The 20,149-nt window shown below is 49.3% G+C and overlaps 1 protein-coding gene across 1 annotated transcript in view; it reads left to right on the top strand.

Moving 5' to 3' along the window:
• Nucleotides 1-20,149, top strand: part of TMTC4 (transmembrane O-mannosyltransferase targeting cadherins 4) — a 724,433-nt gene that overhangs the window by 539,049 nt on the left and 165,235 nt on the right. The window contains exon 15 of the mRNA XM_085622264.1: nucleotides 10,437-10,551. Coding sequence (XP_085478390.1) covers nucleotides 10,437-10,551 — 115 coding nt within the window. The remainder of the gene's footprint in view (nucleotides 1-10,436; nucleotides 10,552-20,149) is intronic.

The following is a 20,149-nucleotide window of genomic DNA, read 5'->3' as shown; positions in this document are numbered from 1 at the left end:
GGACACACAAGTCAACTGCAAGTGCAGGGCAGGTGCAAGCAACAGTAATGTTTATGTTCTATTCAATGTCCCTTCTGAGTTCCTATGTACTCCCTAATTTGCTGATCCTTTATCAAGATCGGCTAAGGAGGAGAGAAGTCACTGACTTGGGGGCTGGGCAGAGTTCTTACCTTTTTTTGTGCTGTGAGTACTTGCAAAATTGCTCAACTTTTAGGCAAACAGCACATGCATGCCGTGGACAGAATTGGCTCACTGTACCACTGGATTCAAGCTATCCTTGCTGATGAGGGGTGAAAGAAACCAGTCCTAGGATGCTTGTTTCCGGTCCAGGGAGGACCTGGCTTGGCAGTTCGGTCTGGACTGTTCCCATGAGGCACAGGGTCGAGCCTGATTTGCTTATTGCCAGGTCTAAGCTGGTGTGGCATTGTGAGCAAAAGAATGATGGATTGAACCCAGATCTCTTGACTGGGGTGAATGTTTCGATTTGTTCTGCATTCCGTCCATCAATTGTGTGTCTTTTGGACAGAATTGAAGGCACCACATAGTACGTGTATTATTGCTGTGATTCAGACCTGTGGTCACCAGTCAGACTCTCCAGTGGAACAGCAGCTAAGAGTGTTATCTCCTCCTCCTTTCTCGGTTGCTGGGACACTGTCTAAAACATGTGTGGTCGCCTCCCAGTGATCCAAAAGCTTTGCAAGGGAAATGTGGACTTGTTTGTTCCAAAATATTTTTCAGATATTTCGTAATCTGCCGTGGAGATATGAGTACCCTAAGCAGTTTGCGAAGATATGTGAGTCACAGTGAACCCACAATATGAATTCCCACCCTTCACCAAACCACTAGGCATGATATTTGCTGAGACCTATATGCAGGCACTATTTCTTTTACTATACTTCGGAAATGTAGTCCTGTGTATATTTCTCCTTTTCCAAAGGCAAAAATTTGAAAGATGCAAGTTGAGCGACATAAATGAATTTAACTAGATAAGTGAATACACCACATACAAAAGAAGAGCTAGCCAGCTATGGTATATTTTCTCTTGTTGAATTCCTGTATTTTCCATGCATTTTCAATTGTTTCTTAGTGGCTCAAACTCGCTATACCACATTATTACAATACACTGTACATGGTGTGTGCCTCAAGCGAAGCACAACGTTGGAAATGTTGGTATTACATTTTTCAGTTCGCCTAAAAATAGTATATTATATGAACTCCGTTATATTAAACAGATCCTATGTGCAGTATGCTGTGTTGATTCTTTTCGGTTACAGACCGTGGTACGCGTGTATATTACAAACCTTTATAAACTACTTATTTTTCGATCTCTGATTTGTTTGTTCTCCTTCTTTCATCCTTTTTCCACTTAGTCCTTGTTAAGTAAGGTCAACTGTGAGAAGGAACATTGTTGTGTATATAAACCCAGCTTATTAAGTGTGTTAGTGTCTCTCTCCCTCTGTCTGTGGGGTAGGTGGTGGGTGGGGCGACAGGGTATGACATAGGTGAGTGCTGTCATCACTAAGTTTCAATAGTCTGGAATATCAAACACGGCAGAGTTTTAGCATACTTCATCACCACCCTGAATATTTCTAGGTTCATCTAGTACAACCACCCACTGAGGCTGGTTTGGTACCCTGTCCGGGAAGAAGGCCACCCTGCCAAGTACTTCAGAATCATAAAGCTAAATGGAAAGCAGCTTTGCCACTATGTTTCCAGTCACATTGCACATTCAAGTAACAAGGTAATAGGAGGACAGTCCTTAAAAATGAGGACATGGTTATGCCTAGCAAGGGGAAGCCACAACAGGAACAGAACCATACGAGAAAAAATAATTGATTTGATTAAACTTTTGACTTTATCTCCAGGAGCTGGTGATAAAGCTTTAAACCTTCATTGGGAACAGGTTGTTAGGAAAATCAGAGCTGAGGCTTAGAAGTGGCATATCGACCTCCTCAACTACAACTGGAAGTAGAGAGATTAAAGCATAATTTTTATTTGGGGGTGGGGAATCGGGGCCAAATAAATGTTTCTCCAGGTGAGGATTTCAATTGATCTTTGAGCCAAGAATAAATTATGCTGATTTCTTCAATAAAGAAAGTGGCTATCTTTTCATAGGAGTACTAAAAAGAAATAGAAACATAGTCCACTACATGAGCAGTAGAAGGATAGAAACATCAGATTAGAAATATTGTACAGAAAAAACATTGCAGTGACAGGACAAACTCAAGAATAGGGATAAAAGCCATCAAACAAAGAGTAGTGATCTGAGACACATAGGAAAGTCATCCAATCAAGGGTGAGGGGCTGTCGGAAAGCCCAGTCTAGGTATATTATATTGTAGGCAAAAGATTTTCGACAACAGACAGCTAAAACAACACCTACAAACAAGTGCATCATAAGTAATCAAAAGAAAACTATTTAAAGTTAATCTAATGGTAAAAGTGTTGTAAAGGCACAATATACTTATGGGCCATCAGCATGGTTACAACATATTGCCAAAGCCAAACGCTCTCATAGATGGCATTGGGAACACCTGCTTGGATCTGCATGGTGCAGATTAAAATAGTCTTTGGAGCACATGTTTTATAATGAGGATCAGATCACAAGACACTTGCCCAAGTGAAAATATTAGAAATACCTTTTCACTGGTCACGGAACTAGTAGTTTTGTCTTGATATAGTGTAGAGCCCTCCGACTGACCACGGTACTGAGACTGTGTTGCCGCCGCTGTCTGTCCCACTACAGAAATGAGGAAATGTGGGGAGGGGGACAGAAACTGTACAGATATCTTATCTCAAGTCCGGTATGGTATGTGTTACCCAGTACAGACGGCTGAATAATCCCAAAATAAAATTTAACTAGCAGAGTTCTTGTCTCCTCCCTACATGTAACTGACATTTACCTCAATTGGACAATTTAACGTTTCGTAAGGGCCCAAGTGTGCAAGCTCCACATATGTCAATAAAATTAAAAAGAAACAAATGAGAATCTTGAGGGGCGTTCCAAGTGGAACAAAATCAAATTATTTGTCTGTCAGAGATAGACTGGCAGACTTGGAGAAATTACTTAAAGAAAAAACCAACAGTTCTCTTATATCAGATATTTTTGTCATTAAAAATATGTGCTGCTCACTCGACTCATCCAGTAATTTTGTGAATCTTAATGTCCAGACATAGACCTCATGATAAAAGTGGCAAGGGAGAACTTTGAACTGAGAGATAGAGTGAGAATGGGTCTTTGGGTATGGAAGTTGGCTTTATTTTTTTTTTCTGTACAAAGATTTGCTGTGGTGGTTGACAGAGTAAGTAGCTATTACATCATTGACATTTATCACTTTTATAGCTTTTAATGGCCTAATTTTTAGTATTATGCAGATGAAGTAGATTGTACCGTCTTAGAATACTTACATTAAAGTGCTAAAAGCATTTACATACTTTGCAGTGCATAGGATTAATGTGGTAATAATTCAGCTGATTGGAGCTGAACAAGAAGCACTTGTAATGACGTAAGAAAAAAATAAGGTTTTTTTTATCATATGTCTTTTAATCTCAGAGACTATAAATGCAGTTCATTCCGGACTCTTTTAACTAATGCAGGGTGGATAGAGAATAAGAATCACATTTATTAATATATATGTTTTCAGCAGGGAAGCTTCTAAGTTTATAAAGGTAAATGTTGTAGCTGACAACTCCTCGCCCCTATCAAGTCAGAGATTGCTCATCCTGCCAACACATATTCCCCCTTCTTCTCACTGTCTGGGAGCAATACACAAAGACCAACTGCCAGCTACAGCTAGTCATGTGGTTGAGGATACAGGCTGCAGGCACCAAATGATAGGACAAGAAAAAAGTGCACACTGCTTTAACCAACCAGCCACAGGCTACTAATCAGGACAACTGCTCAAAAACGATGATAAATAACAACAGAACTCTCAAATGTATACTACTGAACGTAAGGTCCATGCTGAAGCATAAACATCAATTGAAGCGTTGATCACTGATCACAACGCTGACCTTATGTTCCTTACAGAAACCTGGGCATCAAATGCCTCTGGTCCTGATTGGAACACCGCCACTCCCGAAGGTTACTCTGTGGAATGCACAAATAGAACTGGATCTATGGGTGGAGGTATTGCGATAATTTATAGATCGCACCTCAAATTACGTATATGCCCCCGACAAGACCTAGAGGCCGAAGCTATTACCTTTAAGATTAAAGAAAATAACTGCCTGATCTTCAAGGGACTGCTTGTGTATCGCCCCCCCGGCCCGAGAGGTCCTTTCACCAAAGCATTACACACCTTTTTAGAAACAACGTTTGACTCAGTTACCTGTACTATTCTGGGTGATTTTAACTATCATCTTGAGGAGAATAACGACTCGGACTCAGCCACTCTTCTTGATAATCTCCTCAGCTTCGACATGAAGCAGCTAGTTGGCAGGACCACTCACTCAGCAGGACATACCCTTGACGGGATCTTTACCAACAGTAACCACATTAAGATTACGTCTATTCTCTCTGTACCATGGTCGGACCATAACGCTATCATTTTTAATTTGCAACTAAAAAACCTTGTAAATCAGCGTAGAAATTACATGCATCCCGAAATAACCCGTCCCTGGAAAAAGCTTGAATCTGACGCCTTAGCCAAAACACTGGCCAGATACCCCCCGAACTTTGAATGTGGAAATAGCGAGGACTATGCAACTAACTTCAGCAATTGGATCACTGAGGTAGTCAATGAACTGGTCCCAATTGAAGCAAAAAAAAAACGAAAACGGTCCGCCACCGCTCACTGGTACACGGCAGAGGTGAAAGCAATCAAGATTAAATGTTAACGAGTGGAGCGGATATGGCGCTCAGACTACAGTCAGGAAAACAAACTGGAATACATAAAAGTCCTACAGGAGTATAAACAAATAATTGTACAGGCCAAAGCTACCTATTTTACAGATAAAATTCAAAACTCCTCTAACTCTTCCAGGGAACTATTCAAAACTGTAGCCCATTTAGTCAAAAGCCACAGGGACACAGTCGTCAGTCCAGATCAGAGCTTTGTTACTGGAATTGCCACTTTTTTTCAAACTAAAGTACAAATGGTATATGATGATCTCAGCACCATGGTATCCGACATATCCACCAGTGATGTCGGACAGTCCACTTCGACCACCTTCTGCTTCTCTAGTTTTTCTTTACTAGAGAAGAAGCAAGTATCCGATTTACTCATTCAGATGAAATCTGGCTCCCCTTGGATCCCTGCCCCCCCTATGTAATGCATTCGATCCCTGACAGCATCGCAAATGTCCTGACTTCCCTGCTTAATAAAATTATTCATCAAGGTGAATTCCCCAAAAGCTGGAAGATGGCCTGCATCAGACCTATTCTTAAGAAGGACACCCTTGATCCCTCTGAACCCAAACACTACCGTCCCATTTCCTGCCTGCCCCTATCCGCTAAAATTCTGGAAAAAGCCATGAATCAGAAATGATGAGACATGTGGATGAAAAGAAGCTGCTGGATCCGTCACAGCACGGTTTTAGACCCCTTCATTCCACTGAATCAGCTCTTATCATGGCCACCGAAAAAATACGTAAGACCATGGACGAGGGTGGTCGGTCGGCCCTGATATTATTAGACCTCACAGCGGCCTTCGACACTGTAAACCACTCTGTCCTGCTAAAAAGACTAACCACCCTAGGATTCACCAGCACTGCTCTGGCCCTTATCACCTCTTTTCTGGGCGCCCAAACTCACCAAGTGATCTGGAATGGATTGCAATCTACAGAATTTTCCCTTCCGGGTGGGGTCCCGCAATGATCGGCATTGTCGCCTACATTATTCAACCTATATGTCACCCCTTTAGCAGCCTTGATCAGATCCTATGACCTACAACTGGTGTCTTACGCCGATGACACTCAAATCATAGTGTCAATTTCACAGTCAATCGAAGCCACAGCGGAACGCTTTAGAAACTGCCTTACCGGGGTGAAGAACTGGATGAGCCACAATTTTCTTAGACTGAACACGGATAAAACCGAAATCATAGAGTTCGGTCATAAACCATCTATCTCGAGTGATCTATGGTGGCCTCCCGAAGCAGGATCCTGCCCTCTCTCTGTAGACAAGGTCAGGAACCTTGGTTTCCTATTAGATAAAGATCTTTCGTGTAAAGCCCAGGTCAATCAGGTGACATCGACCTGTTTCTACAGTATCAAGGTGCTCAAAAAAGTTTTACCCTACATCCCGATCATGTTAAGAAAGACGGTGATGGGAGCCCTTGTAATGTCCCGGATAGATTACTGTAACTCTCTCTATTTGGGAGTAGGAGAAAAACAACTGTCCAAACTGCAGGCAATCCAGAATGCGGCGGCCAGGGCGCTGCTGAACCTCCCCAAACGCCACCCCACATCCAAAGCCATTCGGGAGCTTCACTGGCTCCCGGTCAGGCGCCGTATTCAATTCAAGGCTCTTTGCTTGGTACATAGGTCCCTACATGGTAAGGGACCCGACGATTTCACCAATCTACTGCCCCGCTATGTACCCTCTCGAACGCTGAGGTCAGCCAATCATGACCTAGTCTGCCAGCCCAGAATAAACAGAGCCCGATGGGGAGGAAAGTAATTCTCCTACCAGGCGGCTAAAATATGGAATTCGCTACCTCCAGTATTACGCGCCCAAAAATCTAAAATGAGCTTCAGGAAAGGCCTAAAGACCCGGCTTTTTACCCAAACTTAACTGCTCCACTGCTTTCTTTCTCCTCTGTATCTCACAGCGCCGAGACGCCGCGGCATTCGTGCGCTTTATAAGCATTTCAGTCAGTCAGTCAGAAAATGCCAATTTTCTAAAAGTGGTATTTTCAGAATTGTGACTTAAAATCTGACTTTACCATTAAACAGGGTTTTACATTACAATTCATCAGACACCAAACTCAACATTCCTACCTGTTCTCAATTAAAAAATAACACTTAAGAAATGTAATTAGGGAATAGGCCACATTTTGACACATGCGTTTAGAACAGACCCCGTTGTTACATCACATACCATTACAACGACTTGCTGCAGGGGGGTGCTGGATGTTGGAATAGTATTATTTACTATTCCAACTCCATTCTGCACAACTGCCCCCTACAGCAAGTCGTCGTAACGGCTTGCGTTGTAATGGCATGCGATGTAACAACGCGGTTGTTGTAATGACCGTGTTGTAATGGCATGCGTTGTTTCGTATGCATGGTAAATGATGTTTCCCATAATTAGATAATTCAATGTTATCCTATGGGAGAGGCAGGCCTAGCACTAGTGAAAAACAAATGTAAGAGTTTTTTACTACCGGTATATGTAAAAGTTAAAAGTATATGTTTCACTTTTTAATTACACTGCACCCTGCTGTTTAGGGCCTACCTTAGCGGTGGCTTACATGTATTAAAAAGGAACGTTTATGCCTGACAAAAAGTTTTTTGCCAGGTTGAAATGGCAGTTTAAACTGCACAAACAGGCACCAATGGCAGGCCTGAGACATGTTTAAAGGGTTACTTAAGTGGGTGACACAATAAGTGCGACAGGCCCCCCAGTAGAATTCAATTTACAGGCCCTGGGTGCATGTGGTACCACTGTACTAGTGGCTTACAAGTAAATTAAATGTGCCAGTTGGGTGTCAGTCAGTGTTACCAGGTTTTAGAAAGTGAGCACATGCACGTTAGCACTGGTTAGCAGTTGTAAAGAGCACACAGTCCTAATGCCAAGAAAAAAAAGAGATCAGCTAAAACGGGGGGAGTAATGCAAACAGTTTGGGGGAAGACAACTCTAAGGCTGTCAGGTCTAACACCTGATTCCAGTTGGGAACCATTATAGGCATCTGCCTGTTCTGGCCCAGTTGGGAATGTGTTGATGACATCGACCAGACTGTTGTTGTCCTGCCTGTTAAGCCCCAATGGGGTTGCATCTGTCATGATATCTTCCCCATTGGTCTGCACCTATTAATAATGACCTGGTCAGGTTACACTTACCATGTTTGGCATTGTCCCAACTGAGGTTGCATCTGCCGTAATTTCTGGCAAGACTTGGTCGAAGGCCGCGACCTATTGTGTGTGTGGGTCTAGGCTACTCTACTGAGTCTGCCCCTGAGGTTGCCCTCACTTGCTGTGGACCCACCTGCAAAAAGGGAGATGAGGCTGCTGGATACTCTCCAGGGGAGCACTACAAATTACCACTTAACTCACTACACCACCAGGGATAAGATGCTTGAAACAGGTGAACAGTTGATGTTGCAAGTGCATGAGTAATAAGTTATGTTTTATGAGTGGTTAATGCTGCTGGTGAGCAACCGTGGTTGAGTGAATGGTAAGAAAATGGTGTTGAGAGGTATTGTGAGCAGATGGTTATGTATGTGATGTGACCAAGTGAGCAGTGAGTATGTAGATTCTGTGGTTGCGAATGAAGCGGAGTGGTTTCAGTGGTAGTTAGCAAGGGATGATGTAAGTGGCTGTAGTGAGCTGTTTGCGTGTGACTGATGTGAAAAAGGATAGTGTTGACGGGATGTGGGTTCAATTGGTGCTGTGGGTAGCCTGGATTAGTACAATTAATATTTATAGGTTTTCAGTGACTCAGCAGTTTTGCGCTTTGCCTTTGGGTATTTGGTATAAGTGGGTGGAGCATAGTGGGAAAGTGCGTAACAGACAATGCATGTCTGTTGATGAAAGGCTGGCCAAAGGTAAAACGTATTACAAAAACCACATGTATGAGCGGTAGTTAAGGGAAGCTGTTTTATTACAGTCGGGATGGAATATGATACTGTCATGGACTATAGCATCAAGGGGCCAAGGAGATTTATGTACGTGTAGCCGCTCTTCAGGCGGTATTGTGTGAATGAGTGCAAAGCTTCTATTTCTGAGTCCACTAGCTTCATAGGACATGCCTAATTCAGTCTGGTGCATTGTCTGTGAAACCTCCATTCCAGGGGAATTGACAGAAAGCAGGTTGCGAGAGGGTGGCAAATGACATCAGTGTGCGACCATGAAGGAATATGAAGGCGTTATTTGGGATGTAAAAGAAGTATTGGATGTGTTTTATGCAGAGTGCATCAGCAGCAGATAGAAGAGCAGGAAAAGCAGAGCCACACATGACATTTTCCTCTGTGTCAGTCGTCATATGTGCACAGGCTGAAGCAATGCCAATATCAAGGAGACGCAGATGTGGGCAGACAAAGTGGAGCCATACGTCCTCATCAGAAGTCAACGATTGGAAACCAAGTCTTAGCAGAGTTCAAATAAAGGGAGCAGAGCATTTTCGTCTATAGCAAGAAGGAGCAAATGGCTGAGGGCACTGGCTGCATACCCCAGCAGTAGCTGCTTCCTGGATTGAAAAAGCAGAAAGGGATGCTTCACCCACCAATTTTATTCTTGCCACAAAGTTTAAGCTGCATTTCTTGTTGTACGACAGGCTGGGTGAGGTCTTGGGCAGGGATGAGCAGCTTGAGGGTCACAGTAGCAAGCCATATTTGGAAGATGGATAACCACCAGAGGGCACTATAGAGCCTGCCTGAGATAAGCCGTTCCATTGACTGGAGCCAACATTTGCCATGCAGAGCAAATGGACTTGCCGCATGACTGTCACATCCTTTGTCTTGTAAATGTTAGAAATTAACCTTAACCCTCCATTGCAATTTATGGACACTTTCCTGTCCATGGATTACCTTAGGCCTGGATGGACTTCGTGGAGTTCTGCAAGCGGCGGAGTGCGTTTAGTCATGCCGTTAGCGTTGATTTTCAGCACTGGGTGTTTGTTCCACGCTGTAAAATCAGCACAAACATGCACAGCGTGAGAGGATGCTGCTTCTTTGCTTGCCTCTCGAGTAGATTTATACCTGTTCTGCAGCTTTATCAATGCGAACAAAAGGTTTCTCAATGCAAACGGTCATGACCATCCGCAACCGACTGCATTGACAAATCTCACCGTGAAGTGGATTTTCCTCGATCGTGCTCGCCAACTTGACATTGGCGAGTGAGGAAAAAACTCTGCTCTGCAGAGCTTTTTGGAACTCTGCGTGCTCCGCGGAGTACGGTAAACTCTATAAACGGAGCGGAGTTCACTGCCCAGGCCTAATTACAATAGAAGCATTCCTCATCTGTCTGCTGTACTAATCAAGTAGCCGCACAGAGTATAAAAACAGAGCTCCATACAGTTAAAACCACTAATGCTACTGCATATGGGCTGACAACAAGTGACTGAAGTGGCTTTTACCGCCTTCCCCTTTCTCTGTGTAGATTATATTATCTGAGGCAGCCAGCTAATGTGGTCTCTAATCCAGGCATAAAAATGAATACATGGGGCCGTGTATGAGTTTAAAAATAGCCATGCTGGTTGCATATTGTATGGTGCGATGCAAATCGCCATTGTAGTGTTAAGGCTCTAATCTGCTCTTTCCCCTTGTTTCTTTTCAGTATGCAGACTTGAATCGCCACCTAGATGCCCTGAACGCATGGAGAAATGCTACAGTTTTGAAACCAGAACATAGCCTAGCATGGAACAACATGATTATCTTGTTAGATAACACAGGTAAAACATTCTTTACAGTATTAAGAATAGATTCCCTTTTCCAGGTTCGGTTCCATACAGTTTGTTTACGCATTCTTGACGATTCCTATGTTCTGTAATTTTATTCATTTAGCTGGTGGAGGAGAAGGGCAGTTATCTGTCAGCCCTCTGCGTATATTGTGGTATAGTTCGTAAAGTGGTCCTTTCACACCTTATTTCAAATGTTTTACCGATCAGCAAGAAATAACGCTTTCTTATAATAAGGTTCCAAAGGTGATTTATAGAACAGATTTTTCCTTTGATAGCTATGTGTGATAACCCACTGTCACAGCATGGCAGGGCATCGGGCATTTCACAACATATTGCCCGCCCACGTGACTATGAAAGATTTGTAAGACAGGTGACACGTTGAATGTATCTCACACAAGCAGCAGGTGTCTCTTGAACTGGGGGAGGTGGATAGGAGAGGGAAGGGGGACATTGGGGATTGAGAAGGGACATATCAGGCAAAAAGGCTGAAAGGCCACACGCTGAGATAGAGAAATCCTGTTGAAAGGGAAGGATCACAGAGACAGGTGGGGCGAGAGTGAAAATACAGGGAAAGAAAAGTTAAACAAACAAGCTAGGAACCGGAAGGATAAGCATGGCCTGCCCGAAGTGACTTGATAGGGAAGCAAGTGGTCAAAAGAGGAGAAAAAATGAAAGGAGGTGGCATGGTGATTGGACGTAGGAGGCAAACGTGGAAGGGTACAAGGAGCAGGCCAGAGTGGGAAATGAGTTGGGAGAGAAGAGGTAGTAAAATAAGATTGGATGGGGAAGGCCATCGGACGAGGTAGAAGGGATTGTGACTGTGCAGGAAGATAGTTGATACACACAGAACGGATGGCTAATGGCTAGGGAGGTCGACCTCCAATCTGAGGAACCAGGCTCAAGTCTCGGGCGAGGACGCGCAATAGCCTGTGATTCTGGGCAAATCACTTAATCTCCCCGTGCCTATCAAAACAAGCATTGGCATAGCCAATAGGTCTCGCCTTTGGGACCTTATAAGTGCTTAGCCATGCAACAGTTGATGTAGTTGCACCAAGGATATTGTGCTGCATAACTAAATACTTATAAGGTCCCAAAAGCGAGACCTATTGGCTATGCCAATGCTTTATGCATGCCATGATGCATTTCATGATAAAATAGTGCCAAATGCCAGGTTTTCATTTTGCATGATAAGGCATAATTTTTCTGAAATCTTGTGTAATTGCACAAATTAGGAAATTGTGCACACCCCTAGACAAATTGACGAAACTGACAAATACTGCAATAGAAAAATGATCAAATGGCGATTCTGTATTATGCTTAGTACCATGTTCACCTGCAGGTCTCATTCTTGCTATCCTGGCCTAAGCATGTAGCAAATGGGATAAACCTAGCACCCCTTATTCAGATCTGCACCTGATTCACCAGACCATAGGCAATAGGTCTTGCATTTGGGACCTTATAAGTATTTAGTTATGCAGCACAATATCCTTGGTGCAACAACATCAAGTGTTGCATGGCTAAACACTTATAAGGTCCCAAAGGCGAGACCTATTGGCTATGCCAATGCTTGTCTTCATTATCGCGTGTGAAAGCACTGCCAGTTGCACAAAATTTCAACACAGTGGTTTGTCCTTGCATTATACAGGAGACTGATTCAATGCACTGGCTGCTCCTGGCGCTGCGCTGGGAACTGTTTTAAGGTAGTAGTTACTCTTGGCTCTACACAGAGCACTCTATCGAGCCAGTAGCTGCGATTTGCGCCGTGTAGGGTGCTGTATAATTCAGTGGCAGCTGTTGGCGTCGCTTCTAATGGAGATGCTGTGATCTGTTTTTGATAAAGATGATCTGGCCTGTGGAGGAAAAGAAAAGGTCGGCCTCCCGCTCCAATTTTGATCCAGCAGAAATACCAGATCATGTGCCACGAGCTCTGCGCCCAGATTTTAATTGGTTGTGACTTCCTCTTGTATAGTAAAGATTTGCCGCACTCTTCGGCGGAGCAGCACTCTTCTGCTGTGCACTTTTTAAATAATACATTTATAGTTTTGTTTACACGATTTTAAATGGTTACGTTTCTAGATTTTCATATTACTATTCTTTCCCGTGCATGAGAATGTACACAGATTTTTAATGTTTAAGGAACATGCCGGTGTAACTGGGAGTGGGTATTAAAATAATAGATGTGGTATGTCAGACTGCTAGGCCAAAGGATAGCTCAGTGAGCTGAGCGCTCGCCTCTGCCAAATGTTAGGTTCTTGACATCCCCCTCAACCTTCCACCCCTCTGTGGTTGTAACCACTATAAAATGGCTAATGTTTGTCATTTAAGTTACAGTGCCTAGAATAGTAGGTAAATAAAGCCATCTGACTGACGCTCTTTATTTCTGTCAGCCTACTTTGTTGTGCCACTGTACATATTTCGTGATCACAAATCCTGCCCGTGCCTGTCAGCGGGTGGCTGGGACATATGGGGTGCACGTAATGCCTTAATGAAATATTTCCCAAACCTACCTTTAGGTCGTGTTTGCGCTATATAAAATTAGTAAGAGCAATTTCCATGTGCATTAAGTTGGTGTAACAGGTAATTTCCTGCCAAAACATTTATTTGTGGTATTCATTCAAAAAATGTAGTCTGCATTTGTTGGGAACGTTATGACACCGGTACAAACAAAGCCCCGGAATATCTGTGTGATCGCTGGCAGTTGCGCTAAGTTAGGCCACACACATAGGGAAGGAAATCAAATGATCACAAATCATGCCCATGCCAGTCAGCGGGAGGCTGGGACACGTGGCTGCAGGCGAGGGAAAGCCACCGACAGTTGATCCTGTGAATTGTTTCGGTCTTTCATCCACTTAAATATGTAAATGTAGGTGGCGCCAGTTTGTATTAAAGGAATGGCTCAGCAGGATATCGCGACCTGTGTTTAAGATAAGGTGTGCTGTTTGAGGGGTTGGAGGGGGGTGTTAGCAGTAAGAGTAATGCAAAATCGCTAAAGGAAGAGGCAGCTGAACATTTTTGTTTTATTTCACCGCCACTAAAGTTAACCAAGCGCGCACGCAAAGAACTGTGAAAGATGAAGACAATTTGGGTGTCATTAAAGAAAACAAACACGCGCGCAATTTTTTTTTAAAGCAGTTCGAGTTTGTTTCACCACCATCTAAAGCGCATTGTTATCGTAAAGTGCTTTGTGAACGTTGTTGTCTGCCTACAAGTAATAAGCAAAGAACTGTGAAAGCTGAACACAGTTTTGGTATATTTCACCGGCATTAAATAAAACCAAGTGCGCACGCAAACAACTGTGAAAGATGAAGATTATTCGGGCGCCATTAAAGAAAACAAACATGCGCATAAAACTATGTTAAAGCAGTAAGCAGTTCGGGTTTGTTTCACCACCGCGCAAAAAAATGTTAAAGCAGTAAGCAATTCGGGTTTGTTTCACCGCCACGCAAAAAAATGTTAAAGCAGTCGGGACGCAAAAAAATGTTAAAACGAAAGTTATAGCGATCGCGATCAAAGCGAAAGTGATCGTGATCGCTTGGACGGGAGCGCTGTGTGGCAAGCACGTGAGTGGTGCGCACGCAGCAGTGATTGGCGGCTGCGCGCGTGCACGCTCAAGTGCACTGAAGCTTTAGGCCACAGGCAGCACTTTAAAAATCCCAACTACAAGAGCGCTAGGTGGCGCCTGACCGGCATGGCCGCCTTTCACTAAGGCTCCCGGCTTCGGTCCCCGCAAATCCGGCTTCCTCCTTTCCTGGACTGCCCTGGCCGGCTCCCTCGGAGTGCGGGGGTCCGTGAAGCTGCCCTGCCGCCCCGTACCGAATCTTGGAGCGCTGCGGGCTCTGGGAGCCTCCCTAGCCGTCGTGGAGCCAGACCGACGGCGTGCAGTGGCGGCTGTGGAACCGCGGCGCGGCCACGCTGAAGAAATGTAGCCCGCGGCGCCCACGAGGGGAGCAGGCCTAAAACTGCTGGCTGAGGGACGCGGTGGCCGCGGGGCTCCCGCGGGGGCTGCTGACACTGGCCCGGTGCTGCCCTGCTTTGCTGACGCCATCCGGAGCCCCGGGGGTGCTGGTTCGGACCCCCCCGCGTGACGCAGAGCGGCGAATCAGGCGGTGAGTGGGGCTGGCCGCGACCGCTGCATCGGGGCAACTGCGGGGTTGGCTGTCCGGGGGAGCCCCCCCCCCATCGGGCCGTGTGTCGGCGGCCGGGGGGGCCTGGGCCCCTGGCTCCCCCCCCTTCTCCCTCCCCTCTCCTCCTGGTGGCGGCGCGGAACCGGCTCCATCGATCCCAGACCGGCTGCGGACTCCGGGTGCGGGGGGGCCCTCGCGGATTCGGGCCGCATACCGGCGGTCGGAGGGGGTGTATGTGCTGTCCCCCCCTCCTCTCCCCCCCCCCCCCCTCCATCGCCTGGAATCCCGGCTGTGGACCCTGACGAGTGACACTTTGCCCCTCCTGGGCACTGAGGGGAGATCCGGCTAATTGTTCCCTTGGGGACCTGGGCTGCGCCGGAGGTTGCGGCCCTGCGGCGGCCGGCTGGGGGGCCCCGGGCGACGGCCGGGGGCCTGGCACTGAGACCTACATTGCTGGATCCCGCTTTGATGAGCTGCCCGGCAGGGCTTGACCGCTGAGGCTGGTGCTTCCAAGCCGTTCCCGGCCGGTGGCCCTCCCGGACGAGCCTCCTGTTTGTCCCGCGGCGGCCCAGCTGCCCGCTGCCGTCCCACGAGCCTGTCACCGGCTAGTTGCCCTCCTTCGCTGACGGACGGCCCAGAAATGGGTAAGGACAGAGCCGCCAAGCCGGTGTCCGGGGCCACCCAAACCAGGATGGACAAATTCACAACCTCCGACAAGGGGCCCGGCCCCACGGGCGAACAGGCCCCGGCCCCTGCTGCAGACCTGGCTGCCATCCTGCAGGCCATCAACTCGTCCCGCGCCTCGCTCGAGGGCATGGTGGGTGAGGTCAAAGTGGACGTTGCTCTTCTCCGGCAAGATCTGAGGAACGCCACCGCCCGCATTTCGGAAGCTGAGTCCCGGATATCCACGGCCGAGGACGACATCCGCCAGCTGCAAGACCAGGTTCGGGAGTTGACCACCCACTCTAAGGAGTTGCACCGCCGGGTCGAGGATGCGGAAAATCGCGCCCGACGCAGCAACCTGCGCTTGGTGGGTTTCCCGGAGGGAGTTGAATCGGGCCGGGCGGACGATTTCATGGAGCGCTGGTTCCGATCCTGGATGCCGGAGGACAGCCTGTCGGCTTCGTTCGTGGTGGAGAGAGCCCACCGCTCCCTGGCCCCCAGGCCCCTAGGGGCTCCACCCCGGCCGTTCATCCTAAAGCTCTTGAACTTCCGTGACCGAGATGCCATTCTCCGTGAAGCCCGGCGCAGGGATGCCCTCCACTATCAGAACCACAAAATCATGGTCTTCCCGGACTACACTCGCGAAGTCCAGGAGCTGCGCCGCTCCTACATTGAAGTGAAACAAAAACTGCGCTCCCTGGGACTCCAATACCAGCTCCAATTCCCAGCCCGCCTCCGGGTCATCTTCCAGCAAAAAACTCTCTTCTTCGATACCCCGCGGGCGGCCTGGACCTGGTTGGCGGAGGAGCACCCCTTGCAGCATTCTGGGCGCGGATCGCCTCTGGGTCCACGGGGGAGACGGGGGAGACCCCGGACATCGAAGACCCGTCGGCGGCATCGGACATTGCCCCGGGAGCGCACAACGGGGGAGGCGATCACCACGCGCTCTGGGGGCCGGCCAAGCCAGAGATCGAGAACCTCATCGGCCTCCTCAGCCGCGCACGCCAGTCCCGTGGCGGATGGGCAGCGGGCCGCGTCACCTCGGCTTACAGGCCCTGCAACCCACCCGGTTGAATTGGCGGACACTTCGGACCTCTCTCGCAGCCCTACCATCTGACTTTCTTTGCTTACCTTTGGGGTGGGGGGGGTGGGAATTGTTTGGGCGGGGGTGGAACGTCCCGCTGTCAGTGTTGCTCTAGGCCAGGGCAGGTAAATCAGGCTTCACTTTTGATGTATCAGGGGTCCACTAGCGCTCAAGCCCAAGCGTTTTAGTTTGGTGGTTCTTCCATTTGGTTCGGGCGACAGATGCTTCCGTTTTTGAAGTATAGGGCGGGGGGTGGGGGGTTGGGGTTGGTTTGGGGTTGCTTCTTCCTCGTTGGGGAGAATTTGTTGGTGGGGGGTGACTCCCCCTTATCTGTTGTGCTAAGGTATCATGTACTGTCTATCCCGCTCTCTCACCCGGCGCTCCGCTGTCCCTCCTCTCTGGGAACCTACTCGGACGCGCCTCCACTGGCTCATTCTTCTGTCCTTGATTATGGCTGACCCACCTGTCCCTAGGGCCGCCATGCGCATACTTTCCTGGAACGTCAATGGCCTCCTGGATCGTTTCAAACGCATGGCGGTCCTCAAATATGCACAACGGGCAGAGATCGATGTACTCCTCCTCCAGGAGACTCACTTGTTGGGTAACAACTGCCCCTTCCTTGGCCGTTACGGTTATGACAGGGTATGGCACTCAGGTTTTGCTCGGGGATCCCGGGGGGTGGCCATATTGCTTCGCAAGTCTTTTCCCTTCGTCCTGACTCGGGTGCTTTTAGACCCACAGGGTATGCTACTGGTAGTGTGTGGCACTCTGGAGGGCCGACCCCTTACCCTGATGTCCCTCTACGCAGCACCGTCCCTCCTGCCGTCAGCCCTTTCCCACGCAGCGGATATCCTCCCGACACTTCCTGCAGGGGCCCTGATACTCGGCGGGGACTTTAACGCTGTCTACTCGCCCCATATGGACTCGACGGGTCCGGTCTCTTCGACCCGCGTCGCCCGCGCAAAACAACTGTCCTCTTGGGCGGAATCCCAGGGCCTCTGCGATGTCTGGAGGATCTGGCACCCGCAGGAGCGCCAATACACCCACACGTCGGCGGCCCATCACTCCCACGCCCGGATCGACCTCATCTTTGTGCCCTCTACCGACTGCGTGGGGGTGCGGGACGCGCGCATTCTTCCGAGGGGCCTTTCGGACCACTCGCCGGTGCTCCTCGCTCTCGGTCCCCCCCCCCTCTCTGCCCGTCCGATATGGCGTCTGAACGCTTGGTTCCTTCACGACAAGGCTTTTCGGAGGGCGGTCAGGGGCGAGATAGTCGACTACTACTCTCATAATGAGGGCTCTGTCGTTTCCCCCGCCGTCCTCTGGGAGGCTGGCAAGGCGACTGTTCGAGGCGCCGCTAAAGGGCACCTGCAACGTCAACGACGGGCTCAATCCCAGAAGCTCGCGGACTGTGAGGCCCAGGCCTTAGAACTGGAGCGTAGTCTGGGTAACTTAGCCGATGCCGCACGGTCTCGTCGCTTGGCCTTCCTGCGGGAAGAGATTCGCCTGCACTCCCTGGAAGCGGCGAAGATCTTATGGCGCTCCTCGGTGGCCCGGGTGTACGGTTGGGGAGACAAAAACGGCACTCTTCTCCACCGCCTGGCGACCTATCCCCGGGCGGGCAGGATCATTCCAGCCATCGCGGACCCCGCGGGTGGAGTCCACACGGTCTCAGTGGCGATAGCCCAGGCATTCGCGGACTACTACTCCCGGCTGTACCGTCTCCGACCGTCCACGCTCTCCCTGAATGAGCTACTGGGAACAAACGGGGCGACACTAGCGCGGCTGCAGCCTGAGATTTCTGAGACCCTGGATTCGCCGATCGAGCTACAGGAGATTGAAGAAGCGATCGGCCGCCTGGCACCCGGGAAGACCCCGGGACCTGACGGATTCCCCCAGGAATATTACGCTCACTACCGTGAGACACTGGCCCCGAGGCTTCGAGACCTCTTTGCGGCCGTGGTGGAGACGGGCTCGTTCCGGCCCGAAACGGATACAGCAACCATAGTTGCACTCCCCAAGACACAGCCTCCCTCGCGGTCCTGCTCCGACTACCGGCCGATATCCCTTATTAACACAGAACTCAAGATCTATGCCACGGTCCTGGCGCAACGGTTACGCCCTTCGCTCGCCTCCCTGGTCCATCCGGACCAATGTGGCTTTATGCCGGAGCGGGGGACCAGACACTGTCTACGGCGCCTCCACCTTGCGATGGCGCACCGCGGCCGCCTTTCCCCCTATCTGGCCCTCCTCTTGGTCGACTTTGAAAAAGCCTTTGATTCCGTGGGATGGGCGTACTTGGGTGAGGTCCTGGAGCATATGGGCTTCGGCCCCCGGTTCCGAGCCATGGTAATGGTCCTCTATGCGCGCCCGCGGGCCCGTGTGTTGGTCAATGGGGCACTTTCTCGCCCATTTCCCATAGGCCGGGGGACGCGCCAGGGTTGTCCGCTCTCGCCCCTCCTTTTCGCTCTGGCGATGGAACCCCTGGCGGTACTGATTCGCGCGGATCCTGTTCTTCGAGGATGGGAATGGCCGGATGTGGGCCCCGACAAGATCGCCCTATACGCGGACGACGTCCTCCTCTATCTCTCGGACCCAGCGACCTCGGGACCCCGGGTCCGTCGGATCCTCCATCGATTTGGCCAAGCGTCGGGTCTTCACCTGAACCCCAAAAAATCCGTCCTAGTCCCGCTACACCCGTCGCGGGAATGTTTCGACTGGCAGTCGGACATCCCCCTCCGGAGACTCTCCTTTAAATACCTGGGGATTTGGGTCACCCTCCTCCCGGAACTATGCTGGGCCCTTAATGTGGCTCCGGTAGTCAACAAAACCAGGTCAGACATGCTCCGGTGGCAGTCCCTCCCATTGAATCCGCTAGGGAGAGTCGCTCTATACAAGATGATGATCCTCCCCAAATTTCTTTACATACTACAAAATACCCCATGCCCTTTTCCGCGCCCGTGGTTCCGAGACCTGGATAAAATGGTGACCAAATTCCTTTGGGGCGGCGGTAGGCCTCGGCTGGCCTTGGATCGATGCAGGGTCCCCTCCTATGATGGCGGTCTGAGCATGACCAATCTATATCTTTATTACCTGGCCACCCAGTTACTGGTGATCCATGACTGGTTCTCGGGAGGCTGGGGCGACCCGGCTTACCGTCTCGAGGTGCAAGGCCTTGGGTTCTCCTCCATCCAAAACATGCTCTATGGCACAACGGTCCCCCTATCACTCCCCGACGTCGTGCGGGCTCCTTTCCTCGCGTGGCGCGCGGCACTGCGGCACACTAGATGGTCGGGGACGTCCACGCAACTCACTCCGCTTTGGCACGGGACCTGGCTGCGGGAGGTGGTGGGATTGGCGGGCTTTCGGCAGTGGGATCTTCTTGGTATCTCCTGTCTGGGCGACTTATGGCGTGGGAGCCGCATGTGTTCCTTCCAAGAGCTTCAGACCCGCTTCTCGCTGCGGCCCTCCCAATTCTACCGCTACCTTCAACTGCGCCACGCGGTCCGGGCTCACGTCCCTCTAGACTCCAGACTGCCTCCCCATAGCCCACCTGAAGCTCAGGTGATGCTGGGGTATCTGGGAAAGGGGGGTATATCCCGCATTTACAAATCCCTGATTAACAATTCCCCGGTGGACTGGAGCGGGCTCAAACAGCGATGGGAGGCCTGGGTGGGACCCCTGGACGAGGCGGACTGGAGGGACGCCCTTATGGGCC

This window comes from Triturus cristatus, chromosome 8 (assembly GCF_964204655.1).
Source record: "Triturus cristatus chromosome 8, aTriCri1.1, whole genome shotgun sequence".
Classification (NCBI taxonomy): domain Eukaryota; kingdom Metazoa; phylum Chordata; class Amphibia; order Caudata; family Salamandridae; genus Triturus; species Triturus cristatus.
The sequence above is the reverse complement of the archived record's forward strand: the minus strand, read 5'-3'. Positions and strand labels throughout refer to the sequence as shown.